This window comes from Melospiza georgiana, chromosome 21 (genome assembly GCF_028018845.1).
Source record: "Melospiza georgiana isolate bMelGeo1 chromosome 21, bMelGeo1.pri, whole genome shotgun sequence".
NCBI classification, from domain to species: domain Eukaryota; kingdom Metazoa; phylum Chordata; class Aves; order Passeriformes; family Passerellidae; genus Melospiza; species Melospiza georgiana.
The window spans coordinates 6705957-6729455 of NC_080450.1; the positions used below are offsets into that span (position 1 = coordinate 6705957).

Sequence of the window (23499 nt, forward strand, 5' to 3'; positions counted from 1 at the left end):
CCAGAGGAAGCTGACATTGTTTTCTGAGCTCACTCAGTTGGTCCCTCTCATTTTCAAATTGCACACTGAGCTGGGATGTGCAGGTTATCAGAAATAAAGATTGCACATAAGATGTATTATTTTTCTCACTGTTACATCCCATTACACCAGAGTCTCTTTTGTCATTCCCACTGCCAAAGAGCAATTGCAGGTGCCACTGATCACACTGTCTGAGAGGAGCTGAGTATGTGTTTTCTGGTTGCAGAGGAAATTTCTGACCTGACTGAACAGATTGCTGAGTCTGGAAAAGCAAATCATGGGCTGGAGAAAGCAAAGAAGCAAATTGAGCAAGAAAAGTGTGACCTACAAGCAGCATTAGAAGAAGCAGAGGCAAGTGTCCTCAGTCAGGGGCCTGCTTTTAAAGAAACTGCGAACAGAGAAAATTTGGGGATGTATTTTATATTCCTGCTTATCCTGAAACTGTCCCAGAATTGCAGTAAGCAGCACAGACAGACCAAAAAGCACAGGGGCTGCTCCCCTGCCATACCAAAGGGGCATTCCTTGTTGTGCTATCATGCACAAAACCCCTTCAGGCCCCGGCTAAAATTGAGCTCATTTGGCACCATTTATTTGCATTTGCTTCCATGGAAGGCTGTAGAAAAGTCTCTGAAATTTAAAAACTCCTAACAGTTTTGTTTCTAGCCTTCTGCTCTGTATCTTCCCTGACTGCCTCTTGGAAAAGATTTTATTATTTCTGTATGACCACATCTGATACTCCACAAAATATCTTTGTGAGCACAGAATTAGCTTGTACAGGATCCCTAGAAGTCTTTAGTCAACTTCTTGGTCAAAGAAGGGCAACTTTGACCTTACATTAGGTTGCTCAAATCCTTGTCTAATTGGTTTTCATAATTTTCAAGGATGGAGATTTCAGGCTATTGCTGGACAACATTTTCCAGTACAACATCATTCTCAGGGTTAAAGATTTTTACCCCTGTATGCAGCCAGGATTTCCCTTGTATTGACTTTTAACAGACCTTTTGTCTTTTTGCTCTTCACCACCAAGAAGAGCTTCACTTGATTTTCTCTTTAACTCCTCTTAGGCAGAAAAAGAAGTATAAAACAATCTCTAGATCTCACTAAATGGGTGGGCAGTAGGAGCAAGAGTTATTGTGGTCATGTAATCCATCTACTCCAATTTATGCATCTAAATATCATCAGTCTAATCCTGAATTAATCAACATTGGCTCATTCTAGAATCCAAAAGGAGAGTCAGGCACCTCTGGAAAATATGTTCTTAAAAAGGGATGCCAGGGCTGCATCAGCTTTTTTGTTCTCTGCATGTGCTTATTTCTGTCCAGTGGGTGGAAAGACCCAGCCTCAGGCCTTTCACTGCTACTGCAACTGAAGCTGGATGGCACCAGAGGGAATGGAATGAGTTCCAGAGGGAAAGGTTGTGTGAAAGGGCAACTTGGCCACACAGTCACTGGGGTGGGACAAGGCAGAAATCAGCATGGAGGTGTAAGAGAAGGCAAGCTGCTTCTGAGCAGGTGGCTTGGCTGTCCTATTTTATATTTCCTCATGATCTGTTGTCTCTCCTGTATCACCACAGCCTTCAGTGCCCAGACCTTGCGGTGTCTGAGGCATTTTCCTAAGGAATATTATTCCTAAATTACCATTTGATATCTAGCTGGGGTACAGTGAGTATGGAATAGGAGTCAGATTTTTCAGTGCTTGGTCTTTAAAGGTCCATGTTAGGGTCCTTCCCAGATGCAAAGGGTCACATTTCTTCATGGGCATTTCCCAGCAATGGACACTACAGAAACAAATTGTAATATTTCAACTCTCACAGGGCTCTTTAGAGCACGAAGAGGGGAAAATCTTACGTGTTCAGCTGGAGCTGAACCAGGTGAAGTCAGACGTTGACAGAAGGACTGCAGAGAAAGATGAGGAGATTCAACAGCTGAAGAGGAATCACCAGAGGGTATTAGAGTCCATGCAAACCATGCTGGATGCCGAGGTCAGGAGCAGAAATGATGCTCTGAGGCTGAAAAAGAAGATGGAAGGAGACCTGAACGACATGGAAATCCAGCTGAGCCATGCCAACTGTCAGGTAGCAGAGACACAGAAGCACCTCAAAGCTCTGCAAGGGCAGCTCAAGGTAGGCACCACAAGGCTGCTGCCCCCCGAGTCTTTCCCATTCCCTCTGCTCGCCTCTGGGTCTCACATTTGGTGCTCTCACCTTTCAAGGACTCCCAGCTCCATTTAGACGATGCCCTGAGGGAGAATGATGACCTGAAGGAGCAGCTGGCTATAGTGGAGCGCAGGAATGGTCTGATGACAACCGAGATGGAGGAGATGAGAGCTGCCATGGAGCAGACGGAGCGAGCCCGTAAGGTGTCGGAGCAGGAGCTCACAGACGCCAGCGAGAGGGTGCAGCTGCTGCACTCACAGGTATTTGGCACCTCCTGGCACCACAGGAGATTTCTACAGGCCTGTGGGAGTGGCATGAACACAAACTCACAAATGGGAGTGGCACAAACACACTCACCTGCTGTGTGAGTCTTGGGGTTTGGTTGTTAATTGCTGCCCTGAGGTCTCTGTTTCAGCCCGCGCATCCGAAGAAAGAGTCAGAGCTCTTCAGTTTTTCAGTCTTGAAGTTGTTTATTCATTCTTATCTATAAAATTTTCTTTCTGCCCAGCCGAGATCTGCTCAGCAGGGCAGCCACAGGCACTCTGTGTTGTCCTTTTATACTACAAACTACGTATAACATATTTACACTTAATTCCCAATACCTTTCACCTATGTTAGACAGTGCCCTTCTACTCTAAACCAGTGCCAAAGTGCCAACATCACTGCAGAAGATGGAAACCAAGAAGAAGAAAGGCTGGACACGCCCAAGTTCCTCCATCTTGTCCCCATAACCCCCATACCAAAAATCCTAAAATCTACATTTTCACCCTGTGATAATTTTATTATTATACTATTTAAACTTTTGTGACTTTCAGGTCCTCATACAAAGCTGGTAACTTGCTCCAGGGGTCAAAATCAAATCCCCAGGTGCTCTGGGTTGTGTGCCAGGGTCTCTGAGCCCCCCGGCGGGGTCCTCAGCAACTCTGGACACCCAGAGGGATGCACTGAGTTCTGAAATGTGGAACAGTGGGAGCTGGAGGATGAGGTGGGGCTGGATCAGCTGGGGCAGGGACCAGCAGGTGCCTGGCAGGGCTCCCAGCCCCACTCTGGGCTCCCTGGCTCAGGGGGCACGAGAACTGCAGCCCCTGTATGAACCATGCTCACGTGGCTCTCTGCTTCTGATTCCCTCAAATGTGGAATGCACAGGGACTAGGATCAATTAAATATTGTGGAATGCACAGGGACTAGGATCAATTAAATATTCTAGGACTCTGAATGTTTAGGCAGCAGCTCATCCCACACTAATTAGTAAAGAGGGAGGGGATGACCTGTCTGCTGATTGCCCCAACAGAACACGAGCCTCATCAACACCAAGAAGAGACTGGAAGTGGACATAACTCACTTACAGACTGAAGTTGAAGACAGCATTCAGGAAGCCAGGAATGCAGAGGAGAAAGCAAAGAAAGCAATCACAGATGTGAGTCCTCTTGCTCTTCCATTTTGTGCTACCACAGTAACTTTTCCACTCTAGAAAGGCAGCAGTCAGATGCAGGAGATCCAATTCTTCAGCAGAAAATATATGTGACACACAGTCCCTGCCTCATGCAGACCTTGCCCTACCAGAGGACACAGAAGACCCCTTCAGAAAGGGTCCTCATGTCCTGCTAGCTGTCTGTATTGAAGAGGAATTCTCTCTCCCCTTCCCCATACCCATTCACTTTTGCTTCCAGAGTAAATGTAGTAGGCAGGATAGAACAGATGGTGGCAAAATTGTAATAGAAAAAGAGTAGTTTGAAACAAAAGCCTGTCCAGACACAGCACAGAAAAGCAGAAATTAAGAATAAAATCATACACAATTCTATACAAATGCTAGATGTAAGAAAGACAAAGAGAGAATATAAATGGTTCATTTAAATGAGGCTACAGGTTCCACGTTATCAGAAATAACAGCACCTTGGACCATCTAGGAAAGGTATAGGAAAATTAAACCGAGAAGAATGGTGACACTATTGCATTAAGCCCTGGTGCACCAGGGTTTGGTCCTGCCTGCCCACCAGCAGCAGTGCTGCAGGATCCCTGACTTCTCTGCTGGGCCACACCTATCAACCCAGCTTCTGAGCACCTCAGCAGGCAAAAGCTTTTCACTGCAATATGAGGTACTCAGGGTCATCTCACTGGCAAAAATTGCTTAGATGTCTGACTCTGGAAAATTTCAGATAGCCAGACACTCAAAGTCACGAGGAAGCTCAGAGATGCAGGGTGCTAGCTGGTAACACCTCAATTTTGACTGACTTAAAACGTAGAACATTGGCACCAACGCATTTGCATGCCTTGATTATTTTTTTCTTTGTGTCAACCCTGTCTGTTCTCTGAGGTGAAGCAGTTTTAGAAACACAGACTTTGAGAAAGAGTGATGCTGTTTGTCGCAGCCATGGGCACTGAGAATGCGCAGAGTCCCTCACCAGTGTGAGGCTGGGGGTTTTTCTCATGCACCCAGAACTGCTGGGATGGAAATATTTGTAACACAACTGTGACCACAACCAGGCGGCCATGATGGCAGAAGAGCTGAAGAAGGAGCAGGACACCAGTGCCCACCTGGAGAGGATGAAGAAGAACCTGGAACAGACAGTGAAGGACCTGCAGCACCGTCTGGATGAGGCCGAGCAGCTGGCACTGAAGGGAGGGAAGAAACAACTCCAGAAGCTGGAGGCCAGGGTATGGTGAAGATTTGGGTAGATTAAGGTGAAGTTTCTGACTGGGCCCTTGGTTGGTGGAACCTCTTGGGAAGGTGGAAACAGGGAGAGCCCCAGGTATCCCCAGCAGGTTTGGTGAGAGCTGTGATAGATATGCCACCTTACATCTCTAGTTCAATGCCTGTGGAAGCTGGACAAGTGGAAAGGGAATAGACAGCAGCCAGGTTTCCATGCTGTCCCCAAACAGTATTTGCCACTGACACTCCCAAAGATAACAAATGAAAGACAAAAAATAAAACAGATTTTTCCTATTTACCTGGTGAACATTGATAGAACTCACCCTCCCCTGTGTCCATTTACTCCTCTCTGACAGATTTAAGCCTGATTTTCACTACAAATTCTCTAGGTATGCACAGCTGAGTTCCTTTTATAAACAACTATTGGTTCACACACTTTGTCATCACCAACATAACACAGGGAGCATATTTTAGCTAATCTAGACCCAAGAAGCAGCTGCAGGGCAGCAGGATCAGCAGCCATTCTTGCCATCTTCACCATGATCCTGTGTTCCAGATTAACGAGTTGGAAAATGAGCTTCACTCTGAGCAGAAACGAGGAATAGAATCCCTGAAAGGAGCTCGCAAGTACGAACGGAGGCTGAAGGAGCTCACCTACCAGGTACATCCTCCCCCCTCCCACGTGGGCCACCTCAGTCCAGCTGCCAAGGCTGACTCCTTTTTCACTTCCTACAGTCTGAAGAAGATAAGAAAAATATTCTTCGGCTCCAGGACCTGGTGGACAAGCTGCAGTTGAAAGTGAAAGCCTACAAGAAACAGGCTGAGGAAGCTGTGAGTGGAGGACTCTTTTCAGTGGGGCCTGGGTGGAGATTTCTGAAAGCTGGGCTCCCTAGATCATTAAATTATTGAATACTGAATTTGACAGGGCAGCCAAGGCCACACTGCCTTTGAATATTCTTAATTATGGCTCACAGCAGAGCAGGTGTAGCTGTAGTTCTCCTGGAACTGGTGCACTTTTGGAGCTGCACAAGCCAATTTTCCCACCTGGAACAGAGTGGGGTAATTGTTCTGCCCCCCAGGTGGCCATGCTGTGGGTGATACTGGATATAAACACAGAGTACTGGCAATGAGGCCAGCACAGGTGTCAGTGGTGGCAGGGTATCACTGCCTGGGGTCTCTGTACAAATCACCAATGGGACAGGACTGCTGGGAACGTGCCTTGAGCTGTTTCATTTTCCAGCATCGCTCTCATTACATGGTTATGACAATGGGAAGATGCCACCAGCTCACATCCCAGCCAGCAGACTAAGAACTTAATGTTACAACTCACTTTAAAGGTTTTTTGACCAATCTCACAAAGCAAAAGCACATTGACAGTAGTTCTATCCAACCACCATAAGCACAGGTACCTCTGGTTAAACAATGCTTGCTTATTTCAAATACAATACCTGCTTGTGAGCCTTAAAACACAATGCACAGAGCTCCATTATTAAGCTTAGAAATTCCTATTATCTCACTAGATAAACTTTTCTGCAGCTTAGGGAGTTAATACACAGACCATTGTTCTATTTGTCCTTACTTTTCTACTTATATAATTTTTCTGCTGACCAATCTCATGGCTACTGCTTAGCTCTAATCACAGTTCTGCTGCCTCTGAGGCCTTTTGCAGCTTTCCCAAAACCTTCTGATTTTATGGATTCCCACAGTTCCCCCTCTCTGGGGATTCCCACAGCAGGGCAGTGACATTTGTGCCAATGCTGTCTGATTTTCAGGAGGAGCAGGCAAACCTCAATCTCTCGCGGTGCCGCAAGGCGCAGCACGAGCTGGAGGAGGCGAAGGAACGAGCTGACATTGCTGAAGGGCAGGTGAACAAGCTGAGAGCCAAAAGCAGGGACATGGAAGGCCAGGTGAGTTGGAGGCTGCAGAGAGGGACCTTCTTGTGCTGGTGGTCACTGCTCAAACGGCCACAGCTGCATTCCTCCCACTCTTTTACTGGAGTGTCCTCATAAATAAAGGCCAGGAATTGTCACTGTCTTGGTTTGGAAAGACAGGTGTCTGCTAAGGAAGGCAGGAGCCTCCCCTGAAATGGAAAATGTAAACCCCTTCCCTCCAAATTGCTATAAATTTGAAATTAGGGGCTCTCAGGCAAAAATATGGGAGTAGGAATAACAGTTCTTTATTAGGGAAGGAAATAAAAGGATAAAATAAACAATGCAGTAAACCAAACCAACACTGCCAGAGTCAGAACCCAACCTGACACCCTGTGGGTCAGGGTGTTGGCAGCAGTCCCATTGGAATTGTGGCTCAGCCCTCCTGCAGTGTCAGGGGTGGTTCTGCTGGAGCAGGGATCCTGTAGAGAAGGATGTATTCTTCCTCTGAAGATCCAGGGGCAGAGGCAGCTGCTGCTCCTCTGGGCAATCCAGTGCAGAAGCCGTGCTGGTGTTCCAGATTCTCCAGATTCTATCCAGGCAGGAATGCTTGGCTCCTCCCTCTGGGCTCCCATCTCCCAATGGGATGCTGTAGTTCTTATCAGCCATGCAGCGACATTCAATAGCTGTTATCAGCAGATGTCAGCCCTGAGAGAGGATTGGGTGTGGAAGAGATAAGGAAAACTGCCCAGTGAACAGAAGACAGCTGCCATACAGATGCCATACAAATAGACTACATCTTGTATTGCAATCTGGGACAGTCACTTACTCAAAGCCACTTCATTTTGCAAGTTCTTTTGGAATCAGACCAGATACAATCAACCCTAAGAATCCAGGTCTTTCAGCACAATTGGGAGATATTATTTCTTCATTACAAAATGGCAGAACAATTGCAACAGCCACAGACTTGAAACAAGACCACAAATAACTCAGTTGCTCCAGTACCCTCTACATTATCTTCCTTTTTCTGTACTTAGAAATCAGAGAAATGAGGTTCCTGACCTGAGCTGCGGCAGGCTCCCTCCTGATAAAGACTTCTGTGGATCCAGCAGATATCCATTACTTTCTTCAAGTAACCCGGTGTGCTTGTGTGTAACTGATATATTTAGCCAGCCTTAAGGTGAAGCTGTGAGAAATCTTATTTATATATATATATATATATATATATATATATAAATATATATAAATGTATACTTATATATATATATATATAAAATAAACCTGGGTGATGCTTTAGTGACTATATGGACTGTTGATTCACTATGAGATTGACAAGTATCTTTCTGTGTATCTGTGTGTGTCCGTGTGTCCCTGTGTCTGTCCGTCTGTGTCTGTCTGTCCTTGTCTGTGTCTCAGCATCCGTGCCTGTATCCCAGTCTGTCTGTTCCTGTCTGTGTGTCCCTGCCTCACAGTCTGTCTGTCCATGTCTGTCTGTCCACGTCCTCGTGTCCAACTGTCCGTGTCTGTCAGTCTGTCTGTGTCTGTCTCAGTCTCTCTCTGTGTGTCCATGTGTCCATGTGTCCGTGTGTCCTTCTGATGTGTGTCCATGTGATGTGTCCGTGCGTCCCTTTGATGTCCGTGTATGCCTCTGTCCGTGTGTCTGTCTCGCTGTCTGTCCATCGCTGTCCATCTGTCCCTCTGTTTCCATGTGTACGTGTCCGTTTCCCGCTGTCCGTGTGTCCTTATGTGTGTCCCCCTGTGTCCATGTGTCCGTGTCCATGTGTCCATGTGTCCATCCGTCCGTGTGTCCATGTGTCCATGTCCCGCTGTCCGCGTGTCCTTCTGTGTGTCCCTCTGTGTCCGTGTGTCCATGTGCCCGTCTGTGTGTCCCCATGCGTCCGTGTGTCCATGTATCCGTGTGTCCGTGTCCCGCTGTCCGTGTGTCCTTCTGTCCGTGTGTCTGTCTGTCCGTGTCCCGCTGTCCGTGTGTCCTTTTGTCCATGTGTCCATGTGTCCCTCTGTGTCCGTGTGTCCTTCTGTCCGTGTGTCCGTATGTGTCCCTATGCGTCCGTGTGTCCATGTGTCCATGTGTCCGTGTGCCCGTGTGTCCGTGTCCCGCTGTCCGTGTGTCCATGTGTCCGTGTGTCCATGTGTCCGTGTGTCTGTCTGTCCGTGTCCCTCTGCGCGCTCCGTGCCCGCGGGCTGGCGGGAGCGCTGCCAGGCGCAGCTGCGCCGGTGCGGCGCGAGGGGGCGCTGTGGAACCGCCGGCCCGCGGGGGGTGCGGGGTCCGGGGGAATACGGGGGGTACGGGGTGTGCAGGGTGCCGCGGGGTACGGGGGGTACGGGGGGTACGGGGGGTACGGGATGTGCAGGGTGCCGGGGGGTACAGGGTTTACAGGGGGTACGGGGTGTGCAGGGTGTGCAAGGTGCCGGGGGGTACAGGGTTTACGGGGGTACGGGGTGTGCAGAGTGCCGGGGGGTACAGGGTTTACGGGGGGTACGGGGTGTGCAGGGTGTGCGGGGGGTACAGAACGTGAGAGGTGCGGGGGGTACAGGGTGTGCAGAGGGTACAGTGTATGCGGGGTGCAGGGGATTGGGATGTGCGGGGGGTACAGGGGACCGGGGTGTGCGGACTGAGCGGTTCTGTTTCCAAGAGGTGCGGCGTGCAGGGTGTGGGGTGTGTGCGGGGTGTGGGGGATCGGGGTGTGCGAGGGGTACAGGGGCTACAGGGGGTGCGGAGGCTACACAGTGTGCGGGGTGCAGGGGATACAGGATGTGCGGACTGAGGGGTTCGGGCTGTGCGGACTGAGGGGTTCGGGGTGCAAGAGGTGCGGTGTGCAGGGTGCGGGGGATGCGAGGTGCGGTTCGTGCGGGATGCCCCAGACACGCGGTTGCTGAGCCGCTCCTTGTCCCCGAGAGGACAGAGCATCCCTGCCGTGCTGGGAGCGCACCGCCAGCCCCAGGGGCTCCCCGTGGTGTCTGAGCCGCTCCTGCACCGGGACAGGATCCCACGCTGCTGGCAGGTGTGCCAGGGTAGTGCCAGGGTAGTGCCAGGGCACAGGCCGTGCTGGCTCCTGGCCGTGCTCATGCTGGTCTGTGCCCCGTGGCCCAAGTGACAGCCACAGCAGCAGTGGCTCTGGCTGCTCTCCTCACCCCCAGTGCTGTCTCCAGGCGCCAGTGCCATCACCCACACCTGCTGGTCACCCCAGCCAAGGCTTCTGCCTCCTCCCATGCACATCCAGCACTCTGTGTCCCTTCCTCTCATGTCATTCCTTTCTCTTCTTCCGTGTATTTATCTGTTAAATTGCTGCCATACGTTGTTTTCCATTTAGATTTCTGTCATCTTCTGTCCTGTGTTTTATACCCTGTCATCACAGCTGGCTGTCACCCATGCCTCCTGACTGGCCATTCATCCTCCCATCCACATTTGGGCTCCTTTGTGCCAGTCAGAACTCCCTGGCACGTTGTTTGCTGCTGCCCCTTGGACAGGGCCCTGCCATCAAGCAATGATCTGTTTGTCAAGCTGACAAAAATCATCTCATTGTTTCATTCCCCAGCTCCATGGCTACCTGCCATCTGTGCAAACCCAGGGCACAGGGAATATTTCTCTGTCTGCTATGGGGTGCCCTGACCCCCAGGGCAGCGCTGACTTTGACCCTCATTCATGGAGAAAGTTTCCCAGATTTCAAGATAGACTGGAACCCACAAAATTGTGAAATAGATTATAGAGAGCAGTGTAGGTGTATCACTGAGTCAGAAATTGAGGTTTTGGGATTTTTAGTCTGTTGTGAATGGAAGCAAGATGGAGGGCACAGGGTGTCATCCTGGGTTTCTTCTTCATGCTTCTGCTTCCTTCCTCTCCGTGGGTTTGGGTGGCATTTTGTAATTGGGTGGAAAAGTCCATATTGCAGCTCTTTGGGATCAGTTTTTGGGTTAAAAGTGAAAATAACCCAGGTGTCAGTTCTTAATTGGATAGTTTAATCTTAAAAGACCTTGTACCAAGAGATTGTTGGCCATTTTGTGCCTTCTTATGTAAAGCTGCCAAACTCATGGTTGTGAGGCTGTTTTACTGATAAGAAATAATAAACACCTGAGTCTGAACATGAACTACTGTCTCAAGTGCCTTCAACACAGACCCAGAGACACCCACAAGTGGTTCCAGCCATCCCCAGCTCTGGCTGGCCCATCCTGCAGTGTGGCAGGAGCTGCTGTCAGAGATGCTCAGCCTGATCCCAAACAGCAGGGGCTGTGTCCATCCTGGGGTGGATGGGTGTGCTCAGCCTGATCACAAACAGCATTCCCTGTGTCCATCCTGGGGTGGATGGGTGTGCTCAGCTGCTCACAAACAGCATTCCCTGTGTCCAGCCCCGGGTGCAGGTCCTGCCCTCGCTGTCTCACATGACACACACACGATGATGATGCTCTCACAGCACAGCTGGGCACGTTAGCACTGCCTCTGCCCTGGCCAACAAACACTGCTGTGATAAGCACAGGGCTGGCTGGCAAATCAGCAGATTATCAGGGTTTAGCCTTTTGTTAAACACAAACCTGTTTGTGCATAAAGGAAGAAAAAACTGCAGGAAGGAGAAACAGCTCCTGCTGTTTGGGGGTTTGGTTCTGCAGGAGTGTTCTTGGGGCTATTTTTTGCTCTGCTGTGATGAAGGCTTTGTCTGAGTAATGCTTTGCATTCTCAGAAGTTTCCTGGTGTGCTTCGTAGTCCTCATAAAACTTCCAGAGCCCTCTGAGTCCTTTGCTTGTCCCTCAAAAAAAGTGTGGAAAGCTGGAAGGAAGTTGAAACGAGATAACTGCTAAGTTTATAAAATGAACTTTATTTATTTCTTTAAGAACAAGTAATGTACTATTTTTCATTCAGTCAAACCGGAAGTGACACGAAATATAAATATCTCCTCTACTAGGAAATTAAAAAAGGACTCTTTATTTTAGAACAGTAAGAAAGTAGCTGATTAAGGGAGATGGAGCTGTGTCCCATATCAATGTATCCGAAGGATAATTCTTGCTAGTTTGCCTGGATAATTCTTGCAACTTTGCCTATCTGCAAAGGAGGGTTTTTAATCAAAGGGAGGATTAAAATGCTGATTTAAAACCACACCATGCACACACGGAGCTCATCCCCTCTAGGCATGGTGCCTGCTCCTCCTTTGAGGTCCTGGGGGAATGGAGAGAAGTGGGATTCATTCCAGGGCCCTACAAGATTCTCTTTCAGGCCTGTAGGAAAAGAGTAACTTGTGCTGAGAGTTAACAGCCCCTTGCTTAAATCTGTGACTGACATAAGAACTTTCTGCAGAAAACCCCAATTTTCAGGTTGAAATGCTGCTCCCATGTGCCACTCTTGATCTGTACTTGTATTAGCATCAGCACAAGAGGACTCAGGGTTTGACCCTTTCCAAGCCCATGATAAATTTGGTTTAATTCACCTCATATATTTTCTCTGTGATAAATAAAACCTCTTTATCTTTTTAACCTGTGACAAAACAACTCCATGCATTAGGACAGAGTGGGGACTGACTGCAGAGTGCAGCCCTGCAGTAAAGGCCTTGGGATTCTGGTGGAAAACAAGCTGGACCTGTGTCAGCAGTGCTCCCCTGCAGCAGCAACACCCACCAGTCACGGGACTGCATCAGCAAGTGGTCAGCAAGTGCAGGGATGTGGTCACTCCCTCTGCCTGCCTCGGGGCAGGCTGCATCTGCAGCACCCTGTGCAGCTCTCACACACACACGGCCCATTGTGAGGGGGATGCTGACACGCTGGAGAGGCTCCAGCACAGCCCCGGGACCAGCAGGAGTCTGTGCTGGGTGAGGAGAGGAGGTGGGAATTTAGGGAAGGCTGGGGGATCGCACTGCAGAGATGCTGCTGCAAGGGGGGGATAAAATTCCAACACATCCAAGCTTTTCCTGCAAGTGCACAGTGAAAGGACAAGAGGCAATGGGCTCATGTTGCCAGCCAGAAAAATCCTTTCCCAACAAAGGGAGCGTCTCATTTACCAGGAGAGTGCTGCAGCCTTGGGACAGGCTGCCCAAGGAGGTTTTAGAATCTCCATGGGATTTCCAGGATACATGTGGTCAAGAGCCTGGAGTGACTTTAGCCAGCTTGGAAGTTAGCCCTGCTTGGAGCAGGAGATGGGATTTCAATGCACATTCTTCACTGACCCAGCTGAACTCACTAACCTAGCAGGAAGGAAGTTGCACTCTGCAGCTTGAGGACTGATCAATTCACTGGAAAGGTCGAGAAGCACAGACCTGATACCTAGAGAAACTTCAAAATCTGAGAATAAAATTACTAATTAAATTCTAGTCCAATTGAAAACTTGTGTTTATTGTGTTTATTTTTTGTATGTATGGTTTACACACCTGGAATTTCCTTATAATTACATTATGAGGATATGTCCATTTGTTTTAAACTTTCTTGATCATTTTAATCTTCGTTCCTCAGACAGTTTCCTTTCTGCAATATAAGAACCCTGCAATCTTTTCTTTCTACAGTGGTGCCACAAACTAGAACCTTCCCCACTAGTTGGAGAAGCACAATTGATCTTCAGAAACTCTTCCTTCTGCTTTCAATCTGCCTACAGGAGACTGCCTGATAAAATCCTCTGGTTGTTTCCTTCCTTTCAGCTCTTTCCTGAGTACCCAAACCTGACTAGATATTTGAAGCAGAGATTGTTGTGATTTTTTTGATACCCAGATAGTCCCTACAGCCTTCACAGAGTTTTTGGGCAGCTCCAGGTCCAGGTGAAGCTTGCAGGGGGTCAGGAATAGTGACTCTACAAGAAAAGAGACTGGAGACAATAATCTGTGGGGGCTCAGGAGAATACAGGAGATGGAAGAGTCACCAGTAAGATCCTCTTTGGAAAATGCAGTGAGGAGAAGCTGGTCACAGTGAGCAGGGCTCAGAGGCAAGCAGCGGATGTGTGATGTCCTCTGACAGAGACAGTTTGCTGCCAACCTGCTGTTGGCAAATGTGTATCAGCAAGAGCAGGTTTTAAAGATTAAAGCTGTCAAGGGAAAACTAAGGCTGAGTTTTTCCAAGAATTTATGGGATTGGATCCTCATCTTCAATAGTCCTCAGGACGAACTTGCCTAATTCTTGCCTAATTCTTCAAGACTTTCCTGTATGAGTCATTGTTCATGGCAGAATAGCAGCTTTATCCACAGATGGCTGTAGAACAGAGGCACCATTGAGAGGCAAACACTGAGACATCTATGTCCTGCAGATACAGGCACACACACACACATCAACAGCTTCATCCACAGAAAGCAGTCAGTCCTGCTCAGTGTGTTCAGGCAGAATCTCCACTCTTTCATGACACAAGAAATCCCTGATGGAATTCAAGTAATGAGCAATTCATGCTGAAGAGGAAAGCTTAGTGTCGGGGAAATATCAATGTCCAAGCTAGCACACCCAGAGGGAGTTTGGCCAGAGGGCTGCCTGCCTGGATTGTTCTCCTTAGCTGGCCAGAAGCCTGGTTCTCCATGGGCTCAAAAGAGAAGATCAGACACTCTGGGATCCAGCAAGCTGCTGCAGATTATCTGGCAAGCCCAAATTGTAGCACTAAGACTGATACCAAGCCAGAGAGAAGGACATTTGAAGGAAAGTTTGGGTGCTTTCATCAGAGTCCTCTTGAGATGTTTTCCTTTTTTTCCAGTGGTTCTCCATGTAATCTTGGACAAGCCCCTTAGTCCCTCATGCCCACATCTCCATGTGCAGGTAAATTTCAGAGTCATGGTTCAGGTTTGGACTCCAGTGCAGCTCTTAGGGGATGAAGGTCACTGTGGGTGGGTTGAGCCTATGGCTGTGGGCCAGCACAGTCCTCAGATGAAACAAACAAGGGACAGGCTCCAAAATACCATGCCTGCACTGGAAACCCTTGCTACAGAATGTTATGCATGCCAAGAGTTTGCATGGCCTAAAAAAAATGACTAGCCTCAATAATGGAGATGAATGGGGAATGATGCGATACCACCTCTAACTGGGGAAGACATGAGCTACCATTTTCTGGAAATGAAGAGCGTGTTTTCAGAAAGGTCTCTCTCTACCTGTCCTTTTCCCTAGATTTCTGCTGTTTGATATTGCTGGAGACAAGATAATATACCAGACAGATCCAGAGTTATTTGTCTAATGTTGTTGTCTAAGTTAGAAGCTGAGATCCATGTAGTCACAGCTTATTGTTATTAATACTGCAATTATATGATTGATAGACAGTGCCTTTCTTCCTTTCAATGACTTTTCCATTTAGCATGAAATAGTTAAACATTGAATAAACCCAAAACCATTAAACATTTAATGGCCTAGTGTTTATAGAGCTGGAAGAAGAGAGGATAAAGCTACAGCAGTGTCTGCTTCAGCAAATAAAGGTGGTCTAAAATGAGGCCTGTCCTTCCTTTGTGGGCACACTGACCACCATGAAGTGCCCTGGATGCACTGAATGTTTAGTTTGCAGCAAGAGAAACAGCAGCAAGACAGAGGGAAACTGATTTTAAATCCTGCAGCCATCTAATAGAAACACACAGCTGAGACTGAGGCTTTTCAGAGCCCCAAGAAGTGAGAGGTGAACACTGAACTGCTGGAGAGAAGGTTTGGCATCACTGTTTCAAACAGGGCTTTGTGACAACTGGCTGCTGCTGACACCTAACTCCGAGGCAAAGTGTCAGAGTTATGAGTCACATTTCTAGGCCCAATTACTGCCTGTCATGCAGCAGGGTGGGGCCTGCCCTGCCTCTCAGTAGGAAATATGTTGACTGGAATTAGGCTGATGTTATCGGAACAGTTTGTTATTCTCAGCCTGCTTCCAAGAAAGGAAGTGAATGGAAGCAGTCATCTCTCCAGGTGAATTACTCTGGCAGAAACATCCAGTTGATTCCCATGTGAATCACCACAAGCTGTTGTTCATGTAATACCCCTGTCCATTTATAGACAGAGAATACACTTGTTTATGTCTGATTCTAAAATAGTAGATACAGCTCTGGGCACTACTTAGACAAAGATGACTAAACCTGCCTTAGAACATCACAAAATTTTACTACAACCACAGCCAGGCAGGGCACTGCACATCTGACTTCATTTTCAGGGCTGAACTTGTATAAAGGGAATTCCAAGGTCAGCAGAGCCATCTGAAAAACTTCTAAAAGCAGAAACCAAAGGTAAAGCCAAGCTGTATCCTTTGGTTTTTTAAAAAATTCATGTTTGAATCACATATTTGATCAGATGAACATGACTCATAAATCCAAGTCCTCTGCTGAGAATGTTTGAAGTCCTGGATGCCTGAGTTTCCAAATGTGATTCTCATGAGTGTCTGGTCTAGGACATTCATTCTCTGTAAGTCAATGACCAAAACGAGACTGTAGACCAGATGAAGTTTTGTTCTGAGCCCCTGGATCTGTTCTGGTATTTTGGCTGTTTAAAGCACTGAGAATGGCCTCTTCCACCAAAAACTTTTAAGCATTTTAACAACTGAAAGTATCTTCTATGTACACACTCAGAACATTTGCTCTCCAAAACCAGAATTAATTTCTGTAGTCTCCTAGATATCAAAGGTCATTTAAAGATCCAGTGCTACATGTAGCTTTTTTTAGTCTCTTTCTTTCCTGGTTCCCGGCCTCAGGAGATGTGGTGGTGCTGCCTCTTGAAAGCAGGTATGGCCAATCAATTATTCATGGAAATCTCCAATCCATCTTGGTTATAAAGCTCTCCCATATACCCGTGCTAACCCATTCTCATTGGAGCTCTGCAGAATCTATTCTGAGAAGACAGCTGGAGTCATTTAGATCTTTTTCACAGGCTAGACAGATTGTCAAATACTACTTTGAACAAAAAGAAAAAAAAAAAATTGACCATTCTGCTCCTACAGCCGACAGGTGTGAGCCTTCTTGTGGTACTCCCAGGATGTTCTTAGGTCCCTCTTCAGGAAATCTGCCCATCTGCACAGGGCTTGTTGCAGTGATGGCACTTTAAGGCCCAAGAACAAGATGTGAAATCATGGAATGAGCTCTCTCTCTCTGACTGGATGACCACAGTGGAGGTTTTCTGCAGTGTTATGTGAAGTTGGCTCTTTCTCATTCCTAGACAGCATTTCTTGACACTAGGATTTGTTCTGGGATGGCTTCTGTACCTCATCATAACCCTGGCTCTGATATGCTAGATAAAAAAAGATGCCTATGCTCAGAAATAATTCTCCTCACACACCAAGCTTATCCCCTTTTAACATCCTTCACAATACAGATATTACATGATGCAGAAGCAAGCACAGGTCCAGCCAAGCCTTTGGCAAGAGCTGCTCTCTGCTGAGGAAGCAAAGCCATCCTGCAAGCTGAGGAGAAGGACAAAACACAGCTCAAGAGAGCCCAACCTGGTCATTATCTCCAACATAAAATGAGGATTATTTATGGAACTGTTCAAGAGATATTTACCTCCAGTGACTAAAAGGTTTTCTGCTTACAGACTGGACATTTGTACACAAGCCAAAGGCAAGCCATAGTAACATGTTTAGAAAGAAAATTAAAAATAAAAATTAGGCAAGTGTTTACATTTGGGTTTGCTTGCTAAAAAGCTAAAGTTTGTAAAGGCTTCAGGGAGGGGACAACCCTAGGACTGACTGCTAGAGGCTTTCCCATCAAGAGAGTTGCTGCAAAGAAGAACAGAAGCCTGCAAAAATATTAGAAAGGGAGAGAGTGAGAAAAAGCAAGTTGAAAGTAGAGGAAAAAAAAATCAAAAATAAACCAAAGAAAATACTGAAGCATTCTGTCAACATCAAACATAAGAAAAGCAATATTCAAACCAAAATAAATTATTTTACGTGAATGCTTTTAACTATGTGGATATGAGTTGCAACATAGCAAAGCTGGGTGTGTATATGCTTTAGAAAAAGAGAGGATTTTGTTTTGATTTCAGTTCTTGCCATCTATAAATGGCATTGTTAGAGAATACTGCTGGTAGATGTACCTGGAGGTGTGCCATGATATCAGGTCTGTGCAGTTTTGCCAAGCAAGGCACAGCTGCTGTGATAATACCACATAATAGATCATAGATCAGTAGTTATCTGCTTAAATACATATCAAAAGGGGATGATTTTAAGCAATTCATCACAATCCAGAGAATCAAAAAATAGAACAGTGAGAAAAGGCTGAAATTGTTGAAAGAATCCTAATAAAACACCCTGCAGAGCTCAGCTGCAATCTGTGCTAAATGAAGGACAGCTACATTGAAAGCCACCTTCTGAAAGGTCCAGGAGAAAGGCCACAAACCAGGGTGCCACACAGAGGTGCCAACACATGTGAAATTCACACACGAGCGGCAGTCACACACACATGAAGCAAGGTGTGCACTCAGACAGGTGCTGCACTTGAGGACGTGTCACACACGCACTTCACACGTGCTCAGGTGTGTCACATAAGGTCTTTATCTCACACCCTGGATCGTGTGTGACAAATGCACACGCACAGTGAGTGTCCCACATTAGAGGTGTCTCACACTCACACAGACAGCATTCTCTCCAAACACACACAGTGTCTGACTCAGGGTGATAGTGTTGGACATGCACGGTGGTTCACCCACCATCTCACACAGGCGCTGCACACACACACAGGTGACAAACACACAGCGTCACAAACGCTTCAGGCACACTCAGTGTCACATTTGCTGCCTGTCACTGACACACACAAGTGTCCTGTTGTCACAAACACGGCTGCCTCTCACAGACCTACAGGTGGGCATCACTAATGCACCCACGGGGTGACACAGCATTTGTCCCACACACACACACACAGAGACCCACACAGAGGGGTGTGGGGCACACAAGCAGAGAGTCCCTCAGAGCAGTGTCTGTCACATGCAGATACACAGAAGGGTGTGAAGCACACAGAGCATCCCTCGGAACGGTGTCTGTCACACACAGCCATACAGAGGGGTGAAGCACACAGGCGTCCCTCTCAATATTGTCACACAGCCACACAGAGAGGTGTGGAGGACACAGGCAGAACACAGAGAATCTGTTGGAACAGTGTCACACACAGCCATACCGAGGGGTGTGGAGCACACAGAGCATCCCTCGCAGCAGTGTCTGTCACACACAGCCATACAGAAGGGGTGTGGAGCACACAGGCAGAACACAGAGTCCCTCAGAACAGTGTCTGTCGCACACAGTCACACAGAGCACACAGAGCATCCCTCGGAACAGTGTCTGTCGCACACAGGGGTGTGGAGCACACAGGCAGAACACAGAGAGTCCGTCGGAACAGTGTGTCACAGAGATACACAGAAGAGGAGAGTGGAGCACACAGAGCATCCCTCGGAACAGTGTCTGTCACACAGATACACAGAGCGCTGCGGAGCACACACAGTCCCTCGGAACAGTGTCTGTCACACAGATACACAGAGGGGTGTGGAGCACACACAGTCCCTCGGAACAATGTCTGTCACACAAATACACTGAGCGGTGCGGAGCACACACAGTCCCTCGGAACAGTGTCTGTCACACAGATACACAGAGGGGTGTGGAGCACACACATTCCCTCGGAACAGTGTCTGTCACACAGATACACAGAGCGGTGCGGAGCACACACAGTCCCTCGGAACGGTCCCTGTCGCACATAGCGGTGCTCCCCGTGCCCTCTCCCCCACGCTGTCCCCCCGCCTCGCCCCTCGGGTCACTCACTCGCGCTCCCTCTCGCTGTCCCGTCCCGCCGAAACGGACGCCGCACGCACCGCCCGCCCCGCGGCCCGCGCACCGCTCCTCCCGCCGCTCCGTCCCTCCCTCCCCTCTGCCGCTCTCCCCCTCCTCCCGGCACTCCTCCTCCCTCCCTCGCCCTCCTCCCCTCGCCCAGCCCGTCCCGCCTCTCCCGCCCCACCCCGAGCCGGCGGTGCCCGTGGGCGCCCGGCGCCGGCGCTGCTCGGCTGCCGCTGCCCGCGCTGCCCGCGCCTGGCGCCCGCCGGGCCGGAGCGGGGCCCCCTCAGCCGAGCGGGGCGGGCGCGGAGCGGCGGCGGCGGCGGGCGCGTCCCGCAGGGATGTCGGGGACCCGCTGCCAGGCGCTGTACCCCTTCTCCGGGGAGCGGCACCGGCAGGGGCTGCGCTTCGCGGCGGGCGAGCTGATCACGGTGCTGCAGGTGCCAGACGGCGGCTGGTGGGAAGGGCAGAAGGAGGACGGGCTGCGCGGATGGTTCCCGGCCAGCTACGTCCAGCTGCTGGAGGTAGGACCGGGGCCGGGGCCGGGGCTGCGCCGGGCGGGAGGGGCCGGCCCGGGGATGTCCCGCGGGGGAACCGGCGGTCCCGGGGGCACACGGAGCCATGGAGGTCCTGCCGTTGGATCCCCCTCAGCATCGCTGTGTCCCGGCACACGGGGCCATGGTCCTGCTGTTGTCGAACCCCCCCTCGGCATCGCTGTTCCCCTGTCCCGGGCAGGTGTCCCGGCACACGGAGCCATGGCCGTGCTGCTGTTGGATCCCCCTTCACCATCGCTGAGCCCCGGGCAGGTGTCCCGGCACATGGAGCCATGGCCGTGCTGCTGTTGGATCCCCCTCAGCATCGCTGAGCCCCGGGCAGGTGTCCCGGCACCGCGGGCTGAGGCTGCCGGGTGCTGTCGGATCCCCCCTCAGCATCGCTGTGCCCCAGACAGGTGTCCCGGCACACGGAGCCATGGCCGTGCTGCTGTTGGATCCCCCTCAGCATCGCTGAGCCCCGGGCAGGTGTCCCGGCACCGCGGGCTGAGGCTGCCGGGTGCTGTCGGATCCCCCCTCAGCATCGCTGTGCCCCAGACAGGTGTCCCGGCACACGGAGCCATGGCCGTGCTGCTGTTGGATCCCCCTCAGCATCGCTGAGCCCCGGGCAGGTGTCCCGGCACCGCGGGCTGAGGCTGCCGGGTGCTGTAGGAATCCGCTTGCCCGGCCTCTCTCAGGCAGCCGGAGCGTTCGGTGCTGTGGCTGTAGCCATGGAGAGCAGAGCTGAGGTGTGTGACGAGCTGCGGGTGCTCCGGACGCTTGGCTTTTCACAGTGGCTGGACAGCAGCAGGGGTCGGTGGCTGCGGTGATGCAGCGCCTGTCTGTCCCTCACAAGGGTCGATGTTGGGCAAGCCCCACTCCTTCTCATTGCATTTCACTGAACGTGTCGTGGCTTTATGTTGTGGAAGAGGTGATTCGGGTCTAGAATGATGGAATCACAGAATGGGTTGGGTTGGAAGGGACCTTAAAGATCGTCCCATTACACCCACTCTCATATGAGCATCACCTTCCACTAGACCAGGTTGCTGCAAGTCCCATCCAGCCTGGCATTGGACACTTCCAGGAAAAGCCACAGGTTTTCTGGGCATCACCACCCTTGCAAAGGAGAATTTCTTCCTAATGTCTAATGTAAATCTGCCCTTCTTCAGCTTGAAGCCATTCCCCCTTCACTCCATGCCCCTCTCCAATGTCCTTCCCAGTACCTGTAGGTACTGGAAGACTCTCTTAAGTTCTCCCTGGAGCCATCTCTTCTCTCCCTCTTTTGCAGGAGCTCCCCAGCCAGCTGCAGACACCTCACTGCCCTCCCTACCTGTGGCATGGCTCAGGGAGCCCCAGCAGGGTTAAGGCTGCTTGTGTAGACCCATGGACTTTCTGTAGGATACTGAAAAGTTCTGTCAGCTTCATTCATTTTCAGGGCCCTGACAGCTGGGATGACAGTTGGATTCCCACCTCGGGACTGCTTGTGCCTGAATGTGTTTATGGCTTTCAGTCCGTGCAAACAAGGCTCCATGTGAGGGTAAAAAATATGTCCATGAAGAGTTCCTTTACAATTTCTGCATGTGAATTCTGAAACATCTCATGCACTAAAGCAGGAATTTGCCATGACCCCATCAGTCCTCTCCTTGCTGGCCATGCCCTGTTGTCATTTGGACCTTACTCCGAGGCTGGGGGCATGGCAGTGGTGTTGGGAAGCATCTCCCTATGGTGACTGGGCTGAAGCCATTCACAGCTCATTTCTCAGGTCAGCCTCTGCTTGTCCTCCCCTTCCAAGGGGAATCAGCCAGCCTGCTTTGCTTATATGCAAGGCAGGCAATGCCCATCCCCAGTTTTCCATGCACACCTCCCAAGGAATCCAGAGAAGCAGGAAGCAGAGTCCTGAGCAAAACCTGCCCACCAGCTGCATGTAGAGCAATGCTCTGTGAGCAAAAGATTCTTTGCAAAAGGAGATTTTGCCCACAAATCTGGTGCTGCCTTTTAGTTTCTCTTGTCCAAATAAATTAAAAAATACATGATGCTTCCATTGATTTCTTGTTTCTTATTATTTTTCCTGGAAAGACAGGAAAGGAGAAGCAAGAGTTGCCCACGCAGTGCTAAAAGAGTGAGGCCGTGGACTTTCCCGTGCAACTGACACACTTGGGATTTCTTTCGTTAGTTTCAGAATGTGAGAGTCCTATTGTTTGTCAGTTTTGCCACCTACAAGATCATTTATTGAGAAACGTGAATGTTTGTGGTTTCACAAATTGCTAAATGTTTACACATCTAGGAATCTGGGAGTTGCTTGAGGAAAAATGTATCATGAGATGTGGAAGATTCTGCTCAGCAGAGGCAGTGGGGAATTGCTTCAAAATACCGTAGCTTTGCTTTCCTGTCAGAAACTCTTGTTTCTCTGCTTAAGTTTGAGCAAGTTTCACCATGCTCAGATCAGTGCCCACTGCCCCTAAATGTGCCTTTCTGACCCTTGGCTTGTGTATCACTGATAGCTTAGGTGGAGACCACTTGTCCACACAGCCCGGCCCCCTTTCTGAAAGAAAGAAAGAAAGAAAGAAAGAAAGAAAGAAAGAAAGAAAGAAAGAAAGAAAGAAAGAAAGAAAGAAAGAAAGAAAGAAAGAAAGAAAGAAAGAAAGAAAGAAAGAAAGGAAGGCAGGCAAGGGCTGATTGTGTTCACTCTAGATCATGTTTTCCTTTTCTCCAGAGGTGGTACCTAATAAGGACTATGAGCTGGAGTTAAAAAATTCATCAAATGAGAGCCAATGAACCAAATCCATGGGACCACAGGTGCTTGGCACACATCAGGGTGGATGTGTGAGAAGGAAGCTCTGTGTGTGTCTGTCTCTCATGGCTCTGTCTCTCTGTTCAGGTAGCCTTTCCCTTCTCTATAGGTAGCTTATCCCTTGTGTGCAGCGTGCTCAGGGTCCTGATCTAACTGAAAGACACCACAATGGGAATTCTGTCCTTCTCTGTTCTCTGATCTGAGTCCCTGCCCAGCCACACTGACATGGGAACTGGTGTCAGGGAGGTGGTGACAGTGCCTGTCCAGATGGGGCCATGGACATCAGTCCCCTTCCTGTACCAGCCAGCCCTTCCATGGGCTTTGGGTGGCTCTGGCCTGCAGATCTCAGCAAGGTTCAGTGCTCTGTCCTCAGCTGAACTGACCGCACATTGTTTGAAGAGGAAGATGTTGCTCTCTCCCTCTGTCCTGCCCTCATTTCCCTGTGCCCAGTTTACCCCAGCAACTACTGGTGCTCTCTCTGGAGCCTTTTCTGGAACGTGGCTTCCAGGAAACAAAGCCCTGTGCCAGAGATGGATGTTCCTGAGGCATTGTTGCATTTGCTGTCTCCTGTGTTCTTTTGCTAGCAAAAATGTCTTTTCAATTCATTCATCACAGAAGATCAAGGAAAGGACCAAAAAAAAGTGGTAAATGTGGGGCAAGAGAGACATAGAGAGGTAAAGAGATAAAGACATTTGTTTTCTGTCCTGCTCCTGTGGCTGCTGCAAGCCCACAGTGGAGGCTTAGAGGAAAACAGGGATGGCAGGAAAGCATCCTGCTCAAGGCAGCGATGGAAGCAGTGAGAGCTGGACGA

General features: G+C 49.3%; 2 protein-coding genes across 3 annotated transcripts in view; both read left to right on the top strand.

Moving 5' to 3' along the window:
- LOC131092207 (myosin-13) overlaps positions 1 to 7811 on the top strand; it is a 28438-nt gene extending 20627 nt beyond the window's left edge. The window contains exons 31-39 of the mRNA XM_058038807.1: positions 245 to 369; positions 1832 to 2140; positions 2230 to 2433; positions 3465 to 3590; positions 4658 to 4828; positions 5380 to 5484; positions 5559 to 5654; positions 6596 to 6730; positions 7729 to 7811. Coding sequence (XP_057894790.1) covers positions 245 to 369; positions 1832 to 2140; positions 2230 to 2433; positions 3465 to 3590; positions 4658 to 4828; positions 5380 to 5484; positions 5559 to 5654; positions 6596 to 6730; positions 7729 to 7743 — 1286 coding nt within the window. The 3' untranslated portion in view covers positions 7744 to 7811. The remainder of the gene's footprint in view (positions 1 to 244; positions 370 to 1831; positions 2141 to 2229; positions 2434 to 3464; positions 3591 to 4657; positions 4829 to 5379; positions 5485 to 5558; positions 5655 to 6595; positions 6731 to 7728) is intronic.
- An 11884-nt stretch (positions 7812 to 19695) lies between these two features.
- Positions 19696 to 23499, top strand: part of GAS7 (growth arrest specific 7) — a 79777-nt gene continuing 75973 nt past the window's right edge. For both annotated transcript variants that reach the window (XM_058038830.1, XM_058038831.1), the window contains exon 1: positions 19696 to 19891. In XM_058038830.1, coding sequence (XP_057894813.1) covers positions 19709 to 19891 — 183 coding nt within the window. In that variant the 5' untranslated portion in view covers positions 19696 to 19708. The remainder of the gene's footprint in view (positions 19892 to 23499) is intronic.